General features: G+C 46.0%; 1 protein-coding gene across 1 annotated transcript in view; it reads right to left on the bottom strand.

Moving 5' to 3' along the window:
- LOC128711450 (neuronal acetylcholine receptor subunit alpha-7-like) overlaps window positions 1–22,310 on the bottom strand; it is a 68,792-nt gene that overhangs the window by 8,637 nt on the left and 37,845 nt on the right. The window contains exon 4 of the mRNA XM_053806330.1: window positions 3,098–3,207. Within this exon, the coding sequence (XP_053662305.1) occupies window positions 3,098–3,207 (110 nt within the window). The remainder of the gene's footprint in view (window positions 1–3,097; window positions 3,208–22,310) is intronic.

Genomic DNA, 22,310 nt, shown 5'->3' with positions numbered 1-22,310 from the left:
ACGGGCACTATGGTCTAGCCGTAGACGTTGGGCTGAATCTTCAATGTGATCCAGAATTCTAAGCTTAATATATCTATGGAAAGAAGAATAGCTAATTACCACAACTTGAAATTTTAAATCCATTTCATCCATCCACTTGGAAGATTACGCCGTCTCGGAATTGGAAGCTTCACAAATTCTGAGAGTTTTTACAATTCCCAAAGATTCATCAACGCTTAAGGTTTTTAATGTTTTAACCTCTGAACATAAGAATTTCTGTATTGGAGAAATAACCCAAGAACTTTAGTTGGCCAATGAGGCAGAAATTGTTGCACTAGCAACTATTCTAGGTTATAGTTTTTAAATCACGTCTCTAGAATATCACGACTCTTAGATTTCTTAGGATCTCTTAGCGATTTATGAATCTTTGAAGATTTATGAATTTTTGGCTCTATTCGAGACGGTTGCGTCTTTGAGGATTTATGAATCCTCGTGAAATCTTTGAGGATATATTACTCTTCGGCAGTTATTGAACCTTAGAGATGTCACAACAATTGAAGAGTATAAAAAACCATTGAGGATTCATGAAGTTTCAGAACAGAGATTCACATAGATCAAAGATACATTTAGATCTCTGAGTCTAAATCAGATTCATTCCACTCTCAACAACAGCGTGCATTCATGAATCTTGGAGGATTTATAAGTCATCGTCAAATTGTGTATCTTTGAGGTTATATTAATCATGGGCGATCCTTGGGGATGTCATCACATTTGAAGAATTCATGAACCTTAGAGGAGTCTTGATCTTTCAGAGCAGAGATTCTGCGATCTTCACATAGGGCAAAGATGCATTCAGATCTCTGAGTCTAGGTCAGATTCATCCCACTCTCAACAATAGCGTACCTCGGATATTCAACTCTGGATTAATGACAATCTTAGCTGGTATGTGTTTTCATCAACAGTGTGCTATTCTGCAACGTCTGCCGCCACGTCACGACCACAGCCACATTACACATCATCGCATATCGGGCAGACGGACGGCACACTTTGCCGGCTGCGGCACTGGCATTGTCTTCACCCATGAAAACAGGGGGCAAGGCGGGTGGTCAGGTCCGACAAAAAACAAAATGGCAAATTTACCCACAAAACCACTACACAAGCGCAACTACAAAACGACTGGTGGCAATCATACGCTTCACAAATCTTTACGCCAGTCACATCCAGTGGGTCGAATTACGAGCAATTTCATGCTTCTGGCTAAGATGTTCGGTGGTTTTCGGTCCATTCCATTTGCTCGGCACACTCCGGTGCCATAAAAATGTGGCCGGGCGCGCTCGTGTGTGTGTGCGTGCGTGGTTTCTTTACGCCATTTTGTCGAAATGTAAATGAAACTCACTTACGCTTCACTTAAGACGTAATTACCATTACCAGTCCGAGTGCCGCGCTGGTAACAGTTCACGCCAAGAAGACTTCCGGTCCCAGTGGTGGCTGGGACAGACGGTTTGGTTTTTTCTCTCCTTTCCACCCCTTCCCCCTTCCTCCTTATGGCCTGTAGAAGCTCCATTGCTCCTGGCCCTGGCATCCCACTCAATGGAATTTTATTGCTACCGGGCCGATATTTTGTTGTCGATATGGCTGTTTGCCCTTACCTCGGCCAAACTGGCGTGCTTGCTCGTATTGCAGACGCGAACCGGTAATGGAATTCTTCACGTAACGAAAAAGACCGAAGCAAAAAAAACCCCTGTGACCAGTTGTAATGTTCTACCGGGGGGGGTTGTCGTACGACAAGCTCGCACCAGCAACATTCACCCAGGTCGGATGGAGGGCATTTGCCCATACGGAATGAGTTAGCTGGCGGTACTTAGAATACGGCTTCGAGCGAAGCTTGGGGTGTACGGGTGTACGGTTGGTGGCAAGCGGGGTGGAGCTTGAGTGAAAGATTAGTGTAGTGCGGAAAAGCAATATATACCTTACCGGGCGGAGACACACTCAGGGACAATTTACTCGAGAGATCTCGTCCCGCCATTGCGGTCCTGAAGGAGATTATGGAAATGAGCTTGAATTTCGGAATTAAATTCTACGACGCAACTGCGCGCTGGTACGGTACGGTCGTTTCACATCCCGGGGCAACCGGAATTTCCACCACGTGCTGGGGGGGGCGCATCTTCGGATGGCAATTGTTTCAGCTTCACCATTCGGTCGCATATTGTTAAATGTTAGTTTTGTAAGTTTATTTCAATCCCACCGTTGGTCGCGTATGGCAAATATGGGAGCTGGCAGCAATAGGATGAAAACGGAAGGTGGAAAACAAAAGCAAAACGCGCCATAACCCCCAGAAGCAAAAGATATCCAATAGGACATTGGATAGTTGACTCGGAAATCGGCAATTTCCTGGTTTTGATGTGACGCTCCCAGCGTACCAGGTTGTACGTCCAACGTTGGAACGTGCCAGGGCACACGATACCAGCGCGTGCAGGGACAGGAAATTTAATTACAAAACACAAGATGAACTGTACCTCCTATCGCTGACGATGTTTGCCCTCCATTTCTATCGCTATTTTTTTTTTGTATTTTCTTTCTGTTTTCTTGTCTCTCGTGTATCGTTTCCTTGTTGCAACACCGAAACCACCCCACCCAAAGGGACGGAAAGCGAGCGAGACAGCGCGATCACGAGGTGATGACTTTTGCAAAACCCGCTCGCACCATTTCCCGCCTTTGTTTACCTTCGCCCGCGGGGAGTGTTTAATGATGGTGAAAGAAAATGGCGCACAAGGTGCTATAATCAGCAAATCCAATCAGAACCATCCAGGGAAACTCCACTCCGAAACGCGGGACGGGAAATGGTGGGAACCCCGGCAACGTTTGCGCCGGCAGAAATTAAACATCGGAAGCGACGCACTCATCGACGGTAGCTTCTCACCGGCCCCTTTTTTGTGCGGCGCGGATGTGGCTGTTGTATCGCTTTTCTTCGCGGTTTAATTCCTTCATTCTCCGCAGGGTTGTTTTAATCGTTGTTTTTTGTTTTTGTTCCCCCTCCCCCCAGACCAAACCCAAAGGGGTCGGATGGGTGGGAAGGGATGATTAGCTAGATTGAAATCGGCGGTATCGGTTCGCCTACCTGTTGTACATCAGGACGTCCGGCTTCCAGAGGCGATGTGGTGGTATCCGTAAATCGCGCACCCCACCATACTCGGACGAGTTCCATCTGACGTTCATATCGTTCCACTCCTGCGCAAAAATGCAATTAAAAGCGAGAAAACAGTGTGTTAGCAGTTGGTTGATGACTTTTCGGGTGAACTTCATGCTCCATGCTTTCGGAGGATATCGATGTTGGAGTGAAGAAGTCATGGTAAAATTTTAATCACACACTCTAAAATAAATATATCACGATGGTTGTAATACAGATACTTTTTCCATAAAATAAAAAATAAATATTTGATATCTTTCAAAGAGTAAAATTTATAAAAAAATTCAATTAAAACCTTATACAGCTATTCTAAATACTCAATTAAGCAGGTTGTTCAAGTTTTGTTCAGCGTTTTGCATACATTTGGGCACGATTATTTTAAAATACTACAATCAACGTGAATGTGATTTCGGTTGCATAAATTCAGGCGTATAAGTATTCTGAAAATGCAATGTCTGAAGGATCGTTCTTTGAGTACCAGTAATAAAACTATTGTCACATAAAATACTTAAAAAAAAATCCCTGGAACAGCAACTTTACCCTAGTAGAATTGTTACCCCTGACTGGATGCTATCAAATTGTTTTGAACAATTTTTAACGTCGCACCGAAAATTTTAACAAACATAATGGTGCCTGTTGAAATAATTTTCCTCGAAAATCCTCGAAGCGGAAGATTTTTAATAATTAATGATTGTTTTTTTTTTCGCTGAAAGATTCGTTTGAAGATACATTGTATATTTTCCTGCATACTTTCAGGCGCAAAACATTATTTTATGCAAACGTCTACATCAGGTTGAAAAGGGATACAAACACAACAAAGAACATTAAAACAAAACTGCAAGCAACATGGTACAAACGCCCCAAATTCGTTCCATCCACACACAAAAAAAAACCGTCATGTAAGGTTAATTAAACATTTTTAAAAAACGACCATTCCCGTGCCCTGTTTCGTTGCGGTTTCTACGCAGAAAGAAAGCTAAAATACACACTCAATTAAAAGAAAATTCCCCTTCACTTTTGCTTGAAGTGTGCTTTAAGCGGATCATTTTCTTCTTTGTTGTTTTTTTTTTCGACAACATTAGGCGTCTGTTTGTTTCGGTTTTTTTTCTCGCTCCACTATTGAACGAAACAAGAAAAAAAAAGACGAGTGTAACCCAGAATTCCACACCCTACGGTACCATTCGGTCGAAATGGCGGTTTTGGTTTTCTTTTTTTTTACTGTCATACCATTCACAATAAAATTTGATACCCGAATCAGAAGCCAGCGAACGGGACGCTGTGCCCCGTGCGGTGTCTTGTATCGTTTTTCGCAACAAACCCCAACGGGGTGAGTTGTGCATGAATCTTGTGTTCTTTTTTCTTTTATCCTTCCATTGCTTCACCGGTCTTGGGGCGGCCGCCTCGAGCCCACTCGAGCCGCAACCATAAACATGAATTAGATAGTGAGCGATAGGAAGACAAGAAACGGGAAAACAAAGCCAAAAGAAACCTTTTTCGGCGGGCGGAACAATTGAACAAGTTCGTACCAGTTCCCTACCATCCCCACCCCAACCCGCCCAAGCGTCCCGGAAAGACGCGCACAAACGATTGAAAGTGGTCCCACAAACGTTACATATGAAGTTTACTAGGGTTTACTGTTTCTGCCGAGGGGGAGTCGTGTGCTTCTTTCAGCACGCCTACCAATTTGTCAGCTCGGGTGGCGAGCCACAAGCGCTCCATTTTTGCGTCCGAAACACCCCGTGCGGGCATGGGATTTGGGTGTTATTTTTCACTTTCACCACCGATATCCTTTACCTTGCTGTTTTTATCTCGCCTGCGCTTAAAGCGAGAAATGAATGGATGAAAATTGTATTCACTTGTAACCCTTTGCCGCGACCCCCTTCCACCCCTCTCTAGGATGTGCCCAACACACCCTGCCTTGCTGGTTGACGTATTTTCCGGAGAGCTTCCATTTTTTTTGGGTATTTTCATTTGCACACCGTGGGCCACACAACCAGGCGGTAGCCATTTTTGTCTTTTTCCACCCCTGAAAGGACCGTTCCCATAGCTTTCGATTATCGAAAAGGGATTGGAAATGAAATGTATTCTTATTACACCTAGAACAAAAGGGATAAAATTAGCTCCCCGTCCCCCTCGGTTTGCGTGACAGTTGGGGCTGTTTGTGTGTGTGTGTTTTTTGGGTGGACCAGTGACAGTGGCTAGCTGACCGGGGGTTGGGGGTGGGAATGGTAACGAGATGGCATTAACCAGTCGGGTCGGGTTCACCAAAATCCTCCACAATAAAATTGACCGGGTCAATAGTTTCGTGGCTAGCCCGAGAATGAAGATTACCGAGGTTTTTTGGGGGTTTTTGCTTGCTTTTTTCCCCCGGTTTTTTTTTCCAGGTACCCGTGTGTCTTCGGAAGCTGTTGCGGTTAAAGATGACACCAGAAATGATACCAAACTTGGATCGCAAATGGAAAAGGAATTTGTTGGTTGTGCTGTAAAATAAAGCAACAACAAAAAACGAACACCCAAATAATGATTGCGCTTTCCAATGTCTGCAGTGACCTCGCTGCTGGGTTGAGATGAAAAGGCGCCATGTTGTTTTTTTTTTCTTTCTTCTCGACTTTTGATACTGTCGTTGAGAGGGAGGAAATAAACATGATCTAATAAAACTCTGTTATAAGCGTATTAAACAGCCGAGCCTCACCGCCATCGAAACTGCACATTGGGCATTTGCCGGTAAAAAAAATACAAAAAAATGACTTTCCGACTGCGGTTAAGGTCTGAACTAAACAAAAATGTATCTTTTTTTAAATGGTAACAATGGTAACAATTAATGAGGCAAAAGCCATCATGTTGTAATAAAATCTTGCCATTTCTCGGAAAATATGTTTACCCGAAATTAGTTCCAAACGCGCCCACTGTGCGCTGGGGAGTGTTTCCTTTTTTTTTACTTTTATTTTACCCGCCCAGGCGCGGGCTAACATCGGCCGCTTTGATTTTCCCTGGTTAAACCGTCAGCACGGTTCGTTCGGTGTAATTGAAACGATTTGATCAACTTCAAACCGTGGAACCAGTTCGCTCGGGAAAAGGAGTGCGCGCGGACAAAAGTTGCAACTCACTCAAAAAGTGAATATCAAAAATGAATAACGGGTAGCACTTTTTTTTCGTTCACCATTTTGTTGTGTCTGTTTTGTTCGCTACAATATATCTATTCAGCCAATTCGGTTACGTAATTGAAGTACGCGAGTAGCTCGAAGCTGGCAGCGGTGTATCAAATCGGAGCCTGATGTGACATGTAACTGACAGCTGGGAGTTGTCAAAACCCGTGAATGACGTTTCGGTAGCGGTTGAAAGAACAAAGAACATACTACGAGGAGCTGTGGGAATGGGGAAAACAAAAAAAAACCCACCTCGCTGTCACTCGCCCGGTGTGTATTGATGTGGTAAGCGAAGTGAATGTCCATTTATTGGAGTAATTTGTCTAATTTATGGAATGAGATAAATTCCCGATGCCGAGATAAACAACCACACCGTAACCGGATCGAATGTCAAAACTTTTGTCTCTTTCGCACACTCCCTTTCTCTTAGTATTTGTGGTGAGAGGTGTTCGGTTCGGTGGCCAGTGGTACGTCCCACTGTGCGTGTAAATATTGAAGATTGAATCTACTAGGGCATTGCGAGTGGTCGGGGGTAAGCATAATATGTAAACCGGATTGTGTAAAGAGACAACACCGGGATGCTGATAGTCCTCCGTTAGCGTACCGTATAAAGTGTCATGCTAAATCCAAGCCAGTTCTCCCGCGTTCTGGGATCTTCCATTCCATCGCCCGACCGTACCCATGGATAAGCGCGTGAAGCTCAGCATGGTACGGGGAGAAAAAAAGCCAGCAGAAGAGAACGTATCGTGCCCGAATCATTGATAACAAACCCTGGGCCGGATGGGTGGGACGCGGGATGGGTGGGCGGTTAGATGGGGAGAAGATATGACGGTATGATTTATGCATATTTTGGCATAAAATTTTCCCTCACTTTCCACGCAGAAGCACTTGCGTTGTTGGCTGCTTGCGTTGTCACCCCACTCGTTCGCTCGCCTTTTGGGGTTGGGGGGAGGGGTTTTTTCGCAGGCCACCGCTGGAGTGTGGCCATTGCGCCACACGGCCCATTGCAAGAGCGAGCACCATTGCGCTCGATTTGCTTCCAGAGCCTGCTGCGGTTGAATCTTTTGTTCCGGCACCGAAAAGTCACGTCAGCCTCAGCACAGTGCGCTCCACTGCGCTGTCGTTTGGCATTCCTGGCCTATCGTTCGTGCTGCTGCTTGTAGCTCACACTGTGTTTCCCTTGCCATCGCTCTCCCTTCTCTGTGTATGTGTGCTTGGTACCAAGAGCAGAGTCATAGGCGTCCGTGTCAGTGGATGCTAGCGGACTTGCGTTGCTTTCCACCGTACTTGTAACTCAATAAATTAAATGAACAATAAACGACGGTTCTAGACACGAACAGTTCGCACTTTTCCTCACATTCCACCCGTTCCCACAGGGTGTATGGGTGGGCCGTGAGCTGGCGGGGTGGAAAGGGAAGTATAATTTTCGTGTTCCCACAAACGAGAACCACTGTGCGAAAAAGCCACGTCCCGGTGTACAAGTTTTTGGGGAACTCCGCATACAACCCCACACTCTCAACGGTACCACCGGCCCAGCAGTAGCAGTAATAGTTAAGGTAAGGATACCGTGGAAAATTCGGCACACCCTTTCGGGACATTAAAAAAACGGGGAGGGAGCAGGGGGGATCGTTATGGGTCCTTGGTTCGGGGGGTGCAAAAACAGGTCAAAACCTTTTCTGGCCTCGTTTACTCACGGGAGGTCACAGAAACACGGTACTGCGGCACTGATACTGATGCACCTCAGCGTAGGGCCACTTTAAAGATTGAAGCACACTATATAGTTTCTTCTCTGCTCGTCGCCTAGCGTTGTTTTCTTGGTTTTGACCCTTTTTTTGTGACATTACTCGGGCATTGCTACATGATTATCAGTTGTGTCCAAGAGGGATGACTTCTTGGATATTTTTGCCAATGTCCGGACATTGGATGAAAGGAGCAGTTGCTTAGAATTTCTGTAAATTCTTGGAACACAGCACAGTGCGAGAAGAGTTCAATAAAGCAAGTTCATTCGGAATTGGTACGTGTTTTAAGAGCTTTACTACCTCCCAGGAACTCCGTGAGGGAGACTTTTAAAGGTTTTTACCAATGTCCAGACATTAGTCGTCAGCTCGTCAAGAAGTCAGAATTTTCATTAAAACCTGGAAGTACACCCGTGGGACAAGAGTTCAATAGAAATTGGTACAAGTTCTAAGAACTAAACTACCTCGTGGTAACTCCGTAAGGGAGACTTTTAAAGGTTCTTTCCAATGTCCGGACATAAGTCGTTTATCAGGATTTTCACTTAGGCCTGGAACGTGGCACACCGTGCGAGAAGAGTTCAATAAAGAAAGTTCAATAGGTATTGGAACGAGTTCTGTGAGCTTAACTACTTGGTGGTAACTCCGTGTGGGAGACTTTTAAAAGGTTCTTACCAATGTCCGGACATTAGTCGTCAGTTTCTCAGCGAGTCAGAATTTTTACTGTGACCTGGGGTGTACCGGTGGCACAAGAGCTCAATTGGTGCTGGTGTGAGTTCTCAGAGCTTAACTACCGCTCGGTAACTCCGGTTACACGTAAGACGCTTACCGAGAGAGGCTTAACAGTTGTTTTTAGTTGCAAGAGTTTGACTATTTCCGTGCTGGACCTCACTTCCGAGCTCGTTAACGTTATCGACCGTTGCGGGAGGGTGGCCGAGAAATGTCCGTAGCAACCGGCGTCTGTTTTGATGGTTTCCCATGCTCCGATATTAATGTCACCCGAAGGTCAACTAGCTGCACGGAGCCACGGTATGGTAGACGTTGCCTTCCTCGCAAAGCCGATTCGCAACGGGGCAAACATTAGTGCATCTTGGTGACTTAATAAATCTACACACAGGCGAAAAACAAAACACAAAAAAACCGAGTATGGAACAGAAAACTTCTGCCTCGCTTGACAGCTTTCGTGATGAGAAGAAATAGCTGTCTGTTAGGCATTTTTGCTTTCGTAGTCTGGCTGCTAAACTTGCGAGAGTTAATTACATTTTTTTTCTCGTTGTTTTGAGTTGAGGAATAAATATTTCACCCAAGTCGGGAATGGAATGTTGCACCATTAGCGAACGAACTGGTCGTATATCTTCATCACCATCATCCGGAACATCTAGTTCCGTGTTCCGCACAACGAGAAAGGCGTGGGAGAAAGCGTGCGGGGCGTTGTGAGAGGCCAGTATCGCATCTTCGCGTGGGAAAAGCTCGAAAGTTATGAGACGAGCGGCGGTTGTAAAATTTCTAGCTACAAACCACGCAACTTTGGAGGATGGATTTCTGGGTTTTTAATTCTTAATCCTGGAGATTAGGAGCGGACGATCCTCCTAACGCCGTTAGCCATGCTTGAGCGATTCATTTACCGAACGCTAATTACTAGCGTTCTGTAGAAATTGGTTTAAGGCAGACTACCAGCCGGGCTGTGGTAGTGGCAGCCAGCTCATAGTGTGTGTGTGTAGTAGCCCCACAACCGTTGATTGGATTTTGGGGCAGCAAACACCACGGTGCGTGAACTGTCATCTTTGACAAATTTCGCTTTGTTTCGACCTTTTGTAATTCCCCATCCTCCAATACGGGCCAAAGTGTCACCCCGGCGCAAGTGTGAAACATGAACCTTTTGTATTCACGTGAAAAACTCTCTCTCCCCCCCCCCCCCCCCCACAACGCCAGCCCTACCGCACCTGCACGGAAGGGGGATGGAAAATAAATCTAAAGTGTTCAAAGTCGGAAACGACAAAATACAATACACTCGCACAGAAAACGAAACACAAATAAACGTGCGGCATAATATTAACTCCGCACCGGATAGCAAACTGTTTGCCACCAGTGCTTCCACGGCTTTCAGCATGCCCCATCGGAGCAGTGTGGGTGGGAATAATGTAAAAATTGAATTATGAATCACCCGAGAATACTTTCTGCCTTTTATTTTCCGTTGGTAATCTTTCACGCCCGCAAGGTAAGGAACGGCGCCTTACGCTTTTGTCGGTCTAAGATAACGCGATCCGGTACGTGTCGGTTTGTAGTATTTGTCTTTTGTCGTTTGGCTGTGTCTACGCCTTTCCGCACCGTTACGCTAGGTGTGCGCTCGGTAAGGAAAGTGACACGCGCTATTGTTGCACTAACAAGACTTGGTGCTGGAAGTGTCAAACAGCTTCCCGGTACAACCGTAGTTGGCAGATACGAAAAAGCTGTTAATAACAACCTAATAAGGTAGCTTTTGTAATGCAAATTGCATAACCCAAATGATGTGACGGCGTAAACTTCTTCGGAATGATGTTTGTGTGACATTTTTACATGAAGATGGCTCCACTGTTTCGTAGACAACATGCACTGTAAGATAATTTAGATTAACAATTAAAATTACAGGGAAATTATGGTGGTGACTGAAGCCTGCAAGATGTTCTCCCTTGTACTACAAGATCGTCTTGTCTCATACGACGAAGAGATAACTGGAAACTATCAGAGGAGAACATCAACTTCTGATTGAATCTTAACCTTGCGGCAGATCTTGGAGAAGATGACGCAGTAACAGCTCTTCCCATCTCTCGACTTCAAGGCCGCATACGATGTGCAGCCAGGGTAAACCTATATGTCACAATGAGCTCTTTTGGAATCCCGGACAAACTTCCCAGACTAGTAAGAATTACAATGACTAACGTCACGCCAAGCTCCGGTGAGCTGGTCACGTCATGAGAATAACTCCCTAGACTACCCAGCCCGTAAAGTCCTTGTAGGTCTTCCACATGGACAAAGGAGTTTTGTGATAAGGTAGTATTGGTGACAACCTTAGCACAATATGAAAAATGCAACAAACGCTTCAATGTCCACTGATCGAATTGCTTCCCAACTGTCCCAACGCTTCTCAAACGTCGCACCATTAAACAAATAATTTCCCCAACCCCACAAAGTATGCAACCCGCGTAACACAACAGCACAACAGCGTCTGGGCAATTTATACCGTGCGCTGTCACCGATGCGATTGTACGCAAAAAGGTTTTATTAATTCATTCGGGCAAAAATGAGAACAAATGAACGCCAGCAGGTAATGCAAGGTCGAGAAATAGCAACGGGTGTGAATAGCAACGCAATGGAAACGAGCGCCGATCAAAAGTTGATGCTTCCGTTGCAAAGAACCGAGGCAAAAAAGTAAATTGCTGTGAGGTACGTTCGCCAGCCCCGGGAACAAAACTTTAATCATTAATGGTACCTGTACAGTAGCAACTAGTAGGGTCGATGACGATGATGAAGGCAACGCACAAATGTCCACCGGGTAGCTGATGCTGTTGTCTACCTCACTTTAAAACTTGTTTATTAAGTTTAAAACTTACGCTGTGGCGTCGGTTTCGTTGACAGAACCGAACAACAAGCTTGTAAACCTTAAGAATTCATCTGCAAGGGGAAAGAAACCCTAGCACGAGCACACAAAAAATGTGAAGATACAGCTCTTTACGCTTCTTGGGCATCCAAAATGCACACACAAAAAAAGCACAACAGCAGGCATTTAACATAGCCGACCCAAAAATGGAGCCAACTGTCAACGGCAGCGGAGAAACGGCGGAAACCAACCGAACCCCGGATGACCCAGTGGAGCGGGGTGACCAGGAGAGGGGGGAGGTGATTTTGCTGGCCTCCGGGATCTTATGTAGTACACCGGTTGGTTAATCTAGCGGAACTAATACATACACTTTCCGGGCATCTACCGGGGTTTTCCGGTAGAAGGCGCTGAACGCTGAGAACAACGTCGTGGCTTACAAAAATCGCCCTCACGTTCGAGTGGAAAGCAACCACAAAGCCACCCGAGGCAGTTCAGTAAGGAGAAAACGAAGGAAAGATGGGGGGAGGGGAGGTCGAGGGGGGGGGGGTGTAATTTTAATTTTTGAAGTAACGGTTCTGCGCGACATTGGAACCGTTCGGTGCTTCGAGACATGGAATTACTCGATATTCCCGGGGCAAAGCGTTACGCTTCGTTCCCAGTTTTGGGCACTGCAATTGTTCAAGTTTCCGGGGGTGAAAAGAAGCCCGTACCGGATCGGGTAGGGTGGCAAAGATAAGTAGAATCTAGCCGCTCGATCAGGATTTGTGCGCTCGCATCTTACAAATCAACGTTTTACGGCCAAAAACCGAAAACTCCGCACTCAATATCCCTTTTTCGTTCGCCCCAAGCGCTCCGGTGGCGTGGGTGGGGTTTTTTGTTGGGCACCGAAACTGGAACAGCGCAATGGTATTATCGGACAAAAGGTATTCTTTACCGATTGGGGAGGGTTTCGTCCGCTGCTGTACAAATTATTGGTACCGGAGCGGGTTTCGGCCAGAACACAGCTTAAAGGCTTACTTGGCCGGTACGGTTCCGGTCAGACGGCAGCGGGTTTCGATCGGCTATCGTGTCCAAAACATTCCCGAGCGTCGGTACAGCACGGTAATCTTTGTTCACGGGTAATCGAAAACTTGTGTCGTGCGCTCTGGTGCGTTTTCCTATAGCTCTGCTACTGCAGTGTACTAGAGATTCAGAGTTCCTTGTCGGAGAACACGCAAAAAGGAAAGAATATTTCGACGGCAGTGTTCCAGAGTTCCATGCCGAAGAATATGTCCACAGGAAGAATATCTCCACTGCAATGTTCAAGAGTTCCAGAGTTCGTTTGCTGAAAAATGCGAACAAAAACGTAGAATATCCTCATTATAGTGTTCCAGAGTTCCTTGCCGTAGAACACGCAAGAAAGAAGAATATCTCCACTGCAGTGTTCCAGAGTTTCAGAGATCTAAGGATTCAGAGTTCCTTGCCGGAGAGCACGCAAAAAAGAAGAATATCTCTACGGCAGTGTTCCAGAGTTACTTGCCGAAGAACACGTAAAAGGGAAGAATATCTCCACTGCAATATTCAAGTGTTCCAGAGTTCCTTTGCCGAAGAACATGCAAAAAGGAAGAATATCTCCACTATAGTGTTCCAAAGTTCCAGAGTTTCAGAGCTCTAAGAATTCAGAGTTCCTTGCCGGAGAGCACTCAAAAAGAAAACAATATCTCCTTGCTGAAGAACACGTAAATCTCCAATGTTCAGGAGTTCCAACAATGCTCAAGAGTTCCAGAGATCCTTTGCCGATTCCTTTGCAAAAAGTCAGAATCTCTTCAGCATCACGTTATACCCAATAGCTTCTAATTAGATGACGGATGCGAGTATTCGTACGCTGACGAAGTGGTTAATTTAATCATGAAGGTCCACTGTCACCTGGTTTCCTGAGGAGTTCCCAGCATTAAACTACGCCATCCTCGCAAGATGTGAAAATATCGATACCAGCGGGATTTCGGTTATTTACCACACTGGGCGCATTCAACGTGGGGGAAGCCTTAGCTAGCAATTCTTCCCCGTAATGTCTGTAAAGGCGGCGAAAAGCGGTTGATGAATTATTCCACCACTTGAGCAAGTGCTTCAAGATTGGTGAACAAGCAACTTAGGGCCCGGAGTTCCGACCGCTGGCGGTACTTCTAACCCATCTACCCCACTGCTCAGTAGCTAAACACTTCCTTTGATGTGATACACCCGAAAGGTAGTGGCATCTTTCAAACCTCCGCGTGGTTGGTGAGTAAGGCAGCCCACACCCAAACAGCAGCTTCGTTTCTACGCGGTTTAGTGGCTAAGTGGCAGTGCCGCATCCCGCCTGGGAAGGAGTGCCCGGAACAATCCCGAGCCCCCCCGGAATGGTTCGTTGTCGTGCAAAATTAATTAATCGTTTTATTGCATTATTTATTTAACCCTGCGTTTCGTTGTCCGCCCTGCACGGCCTGCAGCTAGTCCGTGCGGTTTAGTGCGTCAGCACGTCGGTGCTGAAGGAAGTCGAACTTCCGAGAAACTCCACTCAAAGCCACTCTCGCTAACATTATTACTTGACGAAAGGGTCGCGTGTGTGTGTGTGTGTTTTTTTTTTATTCTTTTAGCCAAAAGAAAACCCCAACTTTTGATATCGTTTTGGGATAACGATTATCGTGTCCAATTCTCTGGAACCTAGTTCCGGTTCGGGGAGGGGTTTTGGTGTATATTTTGGAGCTCCGTCCATTTTCCTTCCTTCCAGCGGCCACAGCTGGTGGCACACGCTTTTACGACAGGAAAGAGGGGAAGGGGAAGGGAGGAGGAGGGAAGATTACGAACTCACAGTGTGAGTCTAATTTAGATGAATGATACATTTTTATTTCGCTGCCTGCCGAAAGCAATCATTCCACGCCTTGATTGGCAATTACGCATTCGGCAGCAGCCGAGCCGAGTGCGCGCACGATATGATGATTTATGACCGGCCGGTTTGGAGGGAGGTGGATGAGGGGGCGGGGAGGGGGGGGGGGAGTGATTTTTTTGTTTGCTCAGCTGCGTCGGGATGTGATGGCAGGGATAGTTCGCGTTTCGTGATGGAGTGTACCACTGTTACTACCACGCTAAGCTGCCAAAGGCTGTAATTTATTGTGTTTCGTCTCGTTTACTCGTTGTTTTTTTTCCTCATCCCAGTGAGCAGCAGTTAAAAGTTGATGCGCGTGAATGGACCATCGAGCGGGGAGCTATTTGTGTGTGGAGCCCAGAATTTGGCCCATCGGGCCATTTACTTTGCCGAAACACCAAAAACCCAGCTGCTGCTGTTTGCGAAGGGCTACTGGGTTTTAGGTCATTAAAATTGGCGCATTGTGTAGCGTGCATGTTGTGCAGGCCAGAAACACGGCACATCATTAATGGATGAACGTCTACGTTCAGGCCGAAGTGCCGAACACTTCCGATCCTTACAGCTTCTCATATATCAATTTGAGGAATAGAAAAGAAAAGTACGCACACACACCGAAATACCACGCCAATACAGACAGTTATTTATTGTGCGTAATTACCAACGCCTGGTCTGGTTGGGAAGGTGCCCCCAACAAGACCACCCTTCAACACCACTGGACGCTTCGGTGCTGTGGGCTTCGGAGTAATCCTTTCGTCAGGTTTGTGCTTGATAAATTAGCTGCCCCGATGCGATGGATCGCACGAAAATCCCCGGCAGCTCCAATCAACAGCTATGGACAATCAATATCAATAAAGCAAGCAACCCCCCCCCCCCCCTCCTCGTCAAAAACCAATCCCATAACCCACACCCCACCGGGAGGCTTCAGTTTTAGGCGAAACTTTTCGCTCAACGTTCCCTCGGAGTGCTCACTTTATGACAAAAGCCGCTCCACTTCGCATTCACATCATTGTCTTGCGCCAATTATTAATGGGCCATGACTTTGGGACTTTCCCTCCCTGCACGGGAAACGATACGAATCTAGGAAGGGGAGGGGGGGAGGCCCGCATTCCTTCACGATGTCTGTGCCGTAAGGTAGCGTTGGTGGGCCGCATGTGTTGAGCACTCGCTGAACCGGAAGCCAGCGCGAGCTTGATCTAGCATGGGCGAGATATTGGGCTCAAGACACGGAAAACACACAGCGTCCGAAGCCCGGCAAACACGCTCCAATGTCTGGGTACGTGGCCGTACAATGGACGTACAGGGCACGTGCTTGCCGTAGACTTTCACGTTGGAATCCCCCCGGTACCGGTATGCTGGAGCGCAATAATAATTGCGTTCGCTCCCACCCCAGAGCTCGCCCACGACACGACACGGGCGAAAGGAAAACGTTGGATCAGATTTCTTGTGTGCGCGCCCAGTGTCTGGCGTTTGATAAATCAAAGCAACGAAATAAAGCGCCCGTCCGTTCACGCCCGGCCAATGGCAGGAGCGCCATAACCCGTAACGACCGCCAATCTTAACGTGCGCAACGGGATGGATTTATTCGTCCGGACGGCACAGATATACCGCCACTCGGCACGGGTCGTATCACATTACCGCTGATTGATTAAGTAATGATGCGGTGAAGTCGATCGATGTACAAAATTCCACACAATGCCGCTTGCCGCGCGTGTGTGTGTGTGATCACAAAAGCAAGAAATTACTCCGAAATTGATTGCTGCAAATTAAAATGCTCACATTGTACCGCACCTAGCAGCGCATGCTAAGAAGTCGAAATCGTGCGGTGTGCGATGCTTGAAATATTCCACACGCAATGCCACATAGAACAAAGCACGCCACAACCCGTTTTTCTTCCCCGTGGGAACGATAATGGCAAAGATTTACGTGTTTTCAAACCGTTTCAGCGCATGTTAGGCAACATTAGTGCTTATTTTTTCATCGCATCGCGTGCGAAAGATACATTTGTTTCGCTTCGCAAATTGACAGTTTGATGAAGAAATTAGCAAAGGTAATCTTAAAAAGATAATCGTGTGAAGCGCAAGGGAGTAGTTTAGGCGTTTTGCTTTGCGATTTGCATACGTATAGGGCGCATTTTCACTTTGAAGCATAAACGCCTCGAGGTATGCAATTTGTACGACAAATTGAGCTCTCAATATCTTTTTCTCTATGTTTAGACTTTCAGTCTTTTTAAATGCCATTCGTAAATAAAAAAACACAAAACTTTAATGTATGCGCCTAGATGTATGCAATCTATGTACTAATGTTTATTTTTCGCTCCAATATCCTGCAGTGAGTTGAACGAGATTTAAAACAGAGCTTACGGCGGAAATCACTACAAAATAGTATAAAGATAAATATTCCTCGAATGAAAAAAAAACCGAATTTCCCTAAACGCGTTTCCGCCAAGATATCATCAATTTCGCATCTCATTTGCATAGAATGGTTTCGCACCCCTTCGCACAGAGAGAGTCAAAATCACCCAACACACTTCACTGCTGTCACGAAACAAACAAACAAAAAGCTTGCAATTTCATCAAGCTTTGATAAATTTCCAAAACGCACTCAGCACAGGGCGCGGCGGCCAGGAGAGTTCATTAACACAGCGTGACGGATTTGCATTAAAAAAAAAAAACAAAGTTTTATTTCACCACTCGTGCCTCGTTGATGCTACCGCTTCATTAGTGTGACTGCGCCCGGGTCATCGAACCACGATTGTGCTCAGCGTAATGAGCATACTGGCAGGCAGGTCTTTCGAAGCGGTATTCCTTGCCAGCTACAATAAATTACATCACTAGTCGCTATAAAATTGCGCCGCTCCGGCACCCGGCAGGCCCGACGGTTCCATCAGCGATGCGCAAAAGAAGCTTAAGGCTTGATGATAGACGACTTGATTGAGTCTACATTGACATTCTCCTGCTTTCCATCCCGGTTTCTGGGTGTGCTGTTTTCAATTTTTTTTCCCTCCACGTTCGGTGACAAATGAACCACAAAGGCTATTTTATTCCACCGGCAAAACCAAACAACAACGGCAGGCAAAAGATAAGGGGGGAAAAAATTGTAATAAAATAAAAAGGAAAGGCATGGAGTGCGCGCACAACGACGGCCGAACTTTGTCGGTCGGTGCCGTACCGGATGTTGGTGACACCGACACCGTAATGATGCGTGGCGTGGCGGTTAGCTGATACCGATACCACCGATCTAACCGACGGAAACGACCGACACAACGACTAGCAAGGCGCTACCCCGCCCGTCCCCGACAGTCGGGGCTAATGTAAATTAAAAATTTCGCTACAAGAGTTTTGGGGCACCACGCTCAACACCTGGGAGCCCCGGAGTGCCGACTAATGCACGCTTTTACCACGCTTTACCGCATCCATCCGCTAAGGTTATGCGTATTTTATCGGATTATTTATAGGGACCTTTTTTTTCTTTTTTATTTGTTGTTTCGGATGCTTTGGGTCCGTGTTTTTTTTTTCTCTGTGAGCCTTTCTCCCATTGCGCCATTTTTCGCAGCAAGGCTAGCAAAAGGGATCCGGAAGGCACATGTGCGCATGTGAGTGTAAAAAACCCCGCTCCACGGGTAGCTTGTTTAAACGGAGTCATGCCAATGGCAAACAAGCCGCTAACAAGCAGAATTTGTCATGCGAATTGCATAACGCTGGGCGTTGGATTATATTCTTCTGCCTAGCTTATCGCTTGTTTATCACAGTTAATTTAAAATAAAAACTCCACTTTACAGGAAAAGCGCCTAAAGTTATGCAATTTGGATATCAAAACTCTTCTCTTAGTAGCTTTTTTTGGGTAGAGCTCTCGTACTTTTTTTTGGTACGTAAAATCCTCCCAAAAAAAGGGCAAAGCCATCCATCTTCAGCGGTAGAGGTGATGGACCTTTAATGGAACTATAGGAAGCCCCATTGATGATACATCAAGCCAAAAGTGCTATCTCTTCTTCTTTTGCGGACTTTTTTCCTCTCTTTTTCTTTCTCTCTTTCTCTTTTGCCCCAACACGATCATTGCCGATGATACGCGCGGATCAGCAAACCTGAAGGGCTGATGCTGGTGGGCGATAATGTTTGCGACAGGTAATAATTTTGAATTATGGATGTGGCCACCAGCGTACCCTGGTCGCATGACTTTCGCTCGCCCTGATGCAGTGTGTTGCGGTTTATGCTATTTTTTTTTTTTTGTTTTGCTCTCCCGCGATCTGTGAGGGATCGAACCCAAAAGGCCGAAAAAAACGACTCCTCTCTTGCAAAGAATGTTTGAGTTAACCGACCGAAAGCTACCATCGACGGCAGCAAAAAAAAAGAGACAGCGAACATAACACTGTGTAAGCGGAAAAACGTGCTTATTTGGGAGTGTTTGAAGAGCCGGCGGGTAGCGTGCCGGGTTTGCTGCCACTGACCGTCACCGTTACGCTGTACCGTTTGTTCTATTTCACTTAACGTGACGCCACAATAATCGAGACGTGTGGTGAACTTTCTCGTCCCTCCTCCCATTTACACAATGAAACCCCACAAAAGTGGGAAAGTAAGAGGAGGGTGCTGGGTGCCGGGCAAAGGAAAAATTTTCGCGGGGGCGATTTTTGGTGCAGGATTTATCGCAAAACCGTCAGGAGTTGGGGAAGCTTTTTCGCTCTCTCTAGCCTCTTTCTATTCGCCTTTAAAGTGTCGAATTGAATTTTTGCACTGCAATGTTAGCAAAGTTGCAAGTTTGAAAACTTTTCTTCCGTTGTGGTTCGTTGGCCATATTTTTTTTTTTGTTGGGTTTACACCCCCTACAGCGTGTGCAGGCATTTACTTGGGGTAGTAGATTACACAATCGACGGTTGGTCCCTTTCACAGCAGCCAGTCAGGTTTTTTTTGTGCTGTTTCAACACATTTTTATCTCTGCCAAAGTTATATTGCCACTGTTAATTCGTAGTCAAAATTTATGCATCTTTTCAGCTTACGGTGCCCGTACACCGGGCATCCCCGTGCGAAAAGTTTCATCAACCCGTGGCAGAAGAAAAGGAAAAACTCGGTTCATCACGGGAGCAGCCATCGTGCGTTCCCATGGGACTGGGCGGTAAAGTGTGCGCACACCCGAAAGGTTTATTGTCGGGAAAGAAGGTTAGTAGTTTCTTTACTGTGTGTGTGTGTGTGTTTTTTTTTTATTTTGTTGGCGCCCTTTGCTCACCACATCCTAATACCCGTACGCTGGGCAACCCGACGGACATTTGAAATAAAAATGAAAAATAATTGAAGCGTTACAGTGTTTTACCCACATTGAGCTTTTTATGACACATAAAGCATGGGTGCTGTGGGTAACTTGAAGAAAGCGCTTTGTGAGCTACCGCCGCTGAACGGTGCTGAAATGCATGCGAGCAAAATAAGCAACAAATAATAGCATCGCGTTACGGGGATTTCGTGGTTTTCGGCGCGCTGATAGCTTATTTAACAACAGCGCCCGAAAGTAGGCAATGCAGTGTATTAACTGAATTTTTTATTGACGCTAAAGTTGATTTCAGTTCAGTTCGATGTAAATAAATTCAATTTAAATTTTCGATTCAAATATGCATGATAGTTACGTATGTTTTTATTCATTCAGCGTAAACTATATCATATTGCTGAGATAACTTGTTTCTAATTGTTTCATTTTGCACAACTAGCCAGTCCATTATGGTAGTAAAGAAAACGAAAAGCCCTTTGGTTAAATATCGCCCAAACGGTTGATGGACTCTAGCCAATTTCGTACGCCTAAATGTATGCAATCAATTGCACGAAGCACGTGGTGGGCACTTTATAACGTTTTTGTTGTTGTTGTTGTACTTCTCAAAATATTTCGACCATTCCATTCGTTTACTTCGTTTACTGTACGCATCCCACTGTGCTCGGTTCATTCGGGTTACATCGACCAGAAGCAGTATCGGTGCCTTTCCTTATCTGCTACTATCCCATCTCTGACCAATAGAGTGTTCATTGATGCCCCTTTTACCAGGTGCGGTAAGGGCGAAATGTGAACACCGCCGGGGGGATAGGAGGGCGGTGGGAGGGGCAAGCAAAAGGATCCAAAGGGATGGTATTTTATTTAAGATTGCCCCCGATGAAAGATCCCATCCTTTTCTGCCGAACGACCCAACGGTGTTCGTGTGCTTCCGGTGTTTCTTTCTTCTTTTTGTCTTGCTTTTTTTTGTCCCCTTGTGTGTGTGTTTTGTGTCCAACTCTCTCTCTGGACTCCCTCTGGCAACAGCTTCGGTGTCAATCGGGGTGGACAAAATTGAACTGGGAGATGTTCAATTTGTTTGGATGCTTAGATTTAGATAGATTTTTTTTTTTGCTGTCGCCCATCCCTTCACTCTCGACGGGGGGATTTTTTCGTTGTTGCCCTGAGTGCTCTCGCTTAAGTTGAGACGTTTATGTGGGTGTCATCATAGCTGGCAGGTTGTTGAAAAGGGCGTTAAAAAGGGTTTCTAATCATTTTCCTGTGCGGTGGATCTTTTTTCCCTCTTTTTTTAGCTTGCTGTTCTCGCGCCTCAGACCATGATTGGTGCCGGACAGAAGTGCCCCGGTATACTATGGGGTGGTATAAATATTTTCGCATATTTTAAGTGATTCACCGGGACCGGGTTTCTGCACCATTTTTTTTTTCCTTTCCGTCCCATTTTCCCATCATCGAGCATGGTGCGGATTTCAAACGCATCAAGCGCTACCCAGTCCCGTACGGCCCGTAATCGTTACGCCCGGCTGCCTAACCGGCGATAGCCAGATAGCAAAGCTTCGCTGTCCGCTTTCTTTATACCTTCCCACACTCTGCTCGTTTGGCCACCCTACACGGGGTACGGTTTTACAGCAGCGTGAGGCTAACCGGGAGCCTTGAAAAAGATCAATCGAGAAATCAATTCTATTACAAAGATCATCGATCATTAGGGTATCCCTTTCCGGCCATACCAGCCGTTTCCGCCTTTCAAACAGGATGGTTCTGGCCAAAGGTGGGCGTACTTGGGCGTCGTTTGATTGGAACGAACTCCACGTCGAGGATAGGACGGAAAAAACGCCTCCTCCTCCACTGAACAGATACGGCAGCGCTGCAAGCAATCCAATCGAAGGTCAATTGGAGGCCCGGTACAGGTCAATCGTAAAAGGGCACGATTAGCTTGTTTTTTTCCTTTTTGCTCTCCGTGCTCCTCCCCAAAACCACTGTAGAGATGTCATCGCCGAGATAGAGGGTGATCTTGATTTGAGAGCGGTGGCGTTTTTTTTTTGTTGTTGGTTGCCTGCTTGCTGCTGCCGCTCGGAAGGGAAGGATTCCTCGCTGACTTTTGCCGTGCCAAGGTCAATCAGCAGTTGCTCCAAATGGTGCGCTTGGCTGATGATGAACATGGGCTGGCAAATGTGAGCAATCAAATCCGCACGCCCGATTGAAGATACGAGATGCGAGGCCGGTGTATGGAATCGACACGCTCGTTGCTGTAACTAGCGTTGTGCCTTTTGGTAGTTCTTTGCAAAGAACGAATGAACTGCGCTCGTAAAAAATATAGAGAACGGTTTTGCAAAACTAGTTTGGTTTTGCAAGATTTAAAGGAGAAAAAATTGAACTAGTTCACTATCACCTTTTATCATCGAAAAATGAAAAAGAACTGAACTATCCTGAAGTGAACCAGCTCACTTTAAGAACCATGTAAAAAAAAAGAAAAAACTGAACTAGCCTTATAAAAATGAGAACGAACTGCAGCAGGTTGCTAGATCAAGCAACTAGATTTCACTTAAAAAATAAAAAAACTGAGTTA

The sequence above is a fragment of the Anopheles marshallii genome, chromosome X (assembly GCF_943734725.1).
Source record: "Anopheles marshallii chromosome X, idAnoMarsDA_429_01, whole genome shotgun sequence".
NCBI lineage: Eukaryota > Metazoa > Arthropoda > Insecta > Diptera > Culicidae > Anopheles > Anopheles marshallii.
Note: the sequence above shows the minus strand (reverse complement) of the source record. Positions and strands in the feature narration are given on the sequence as shown.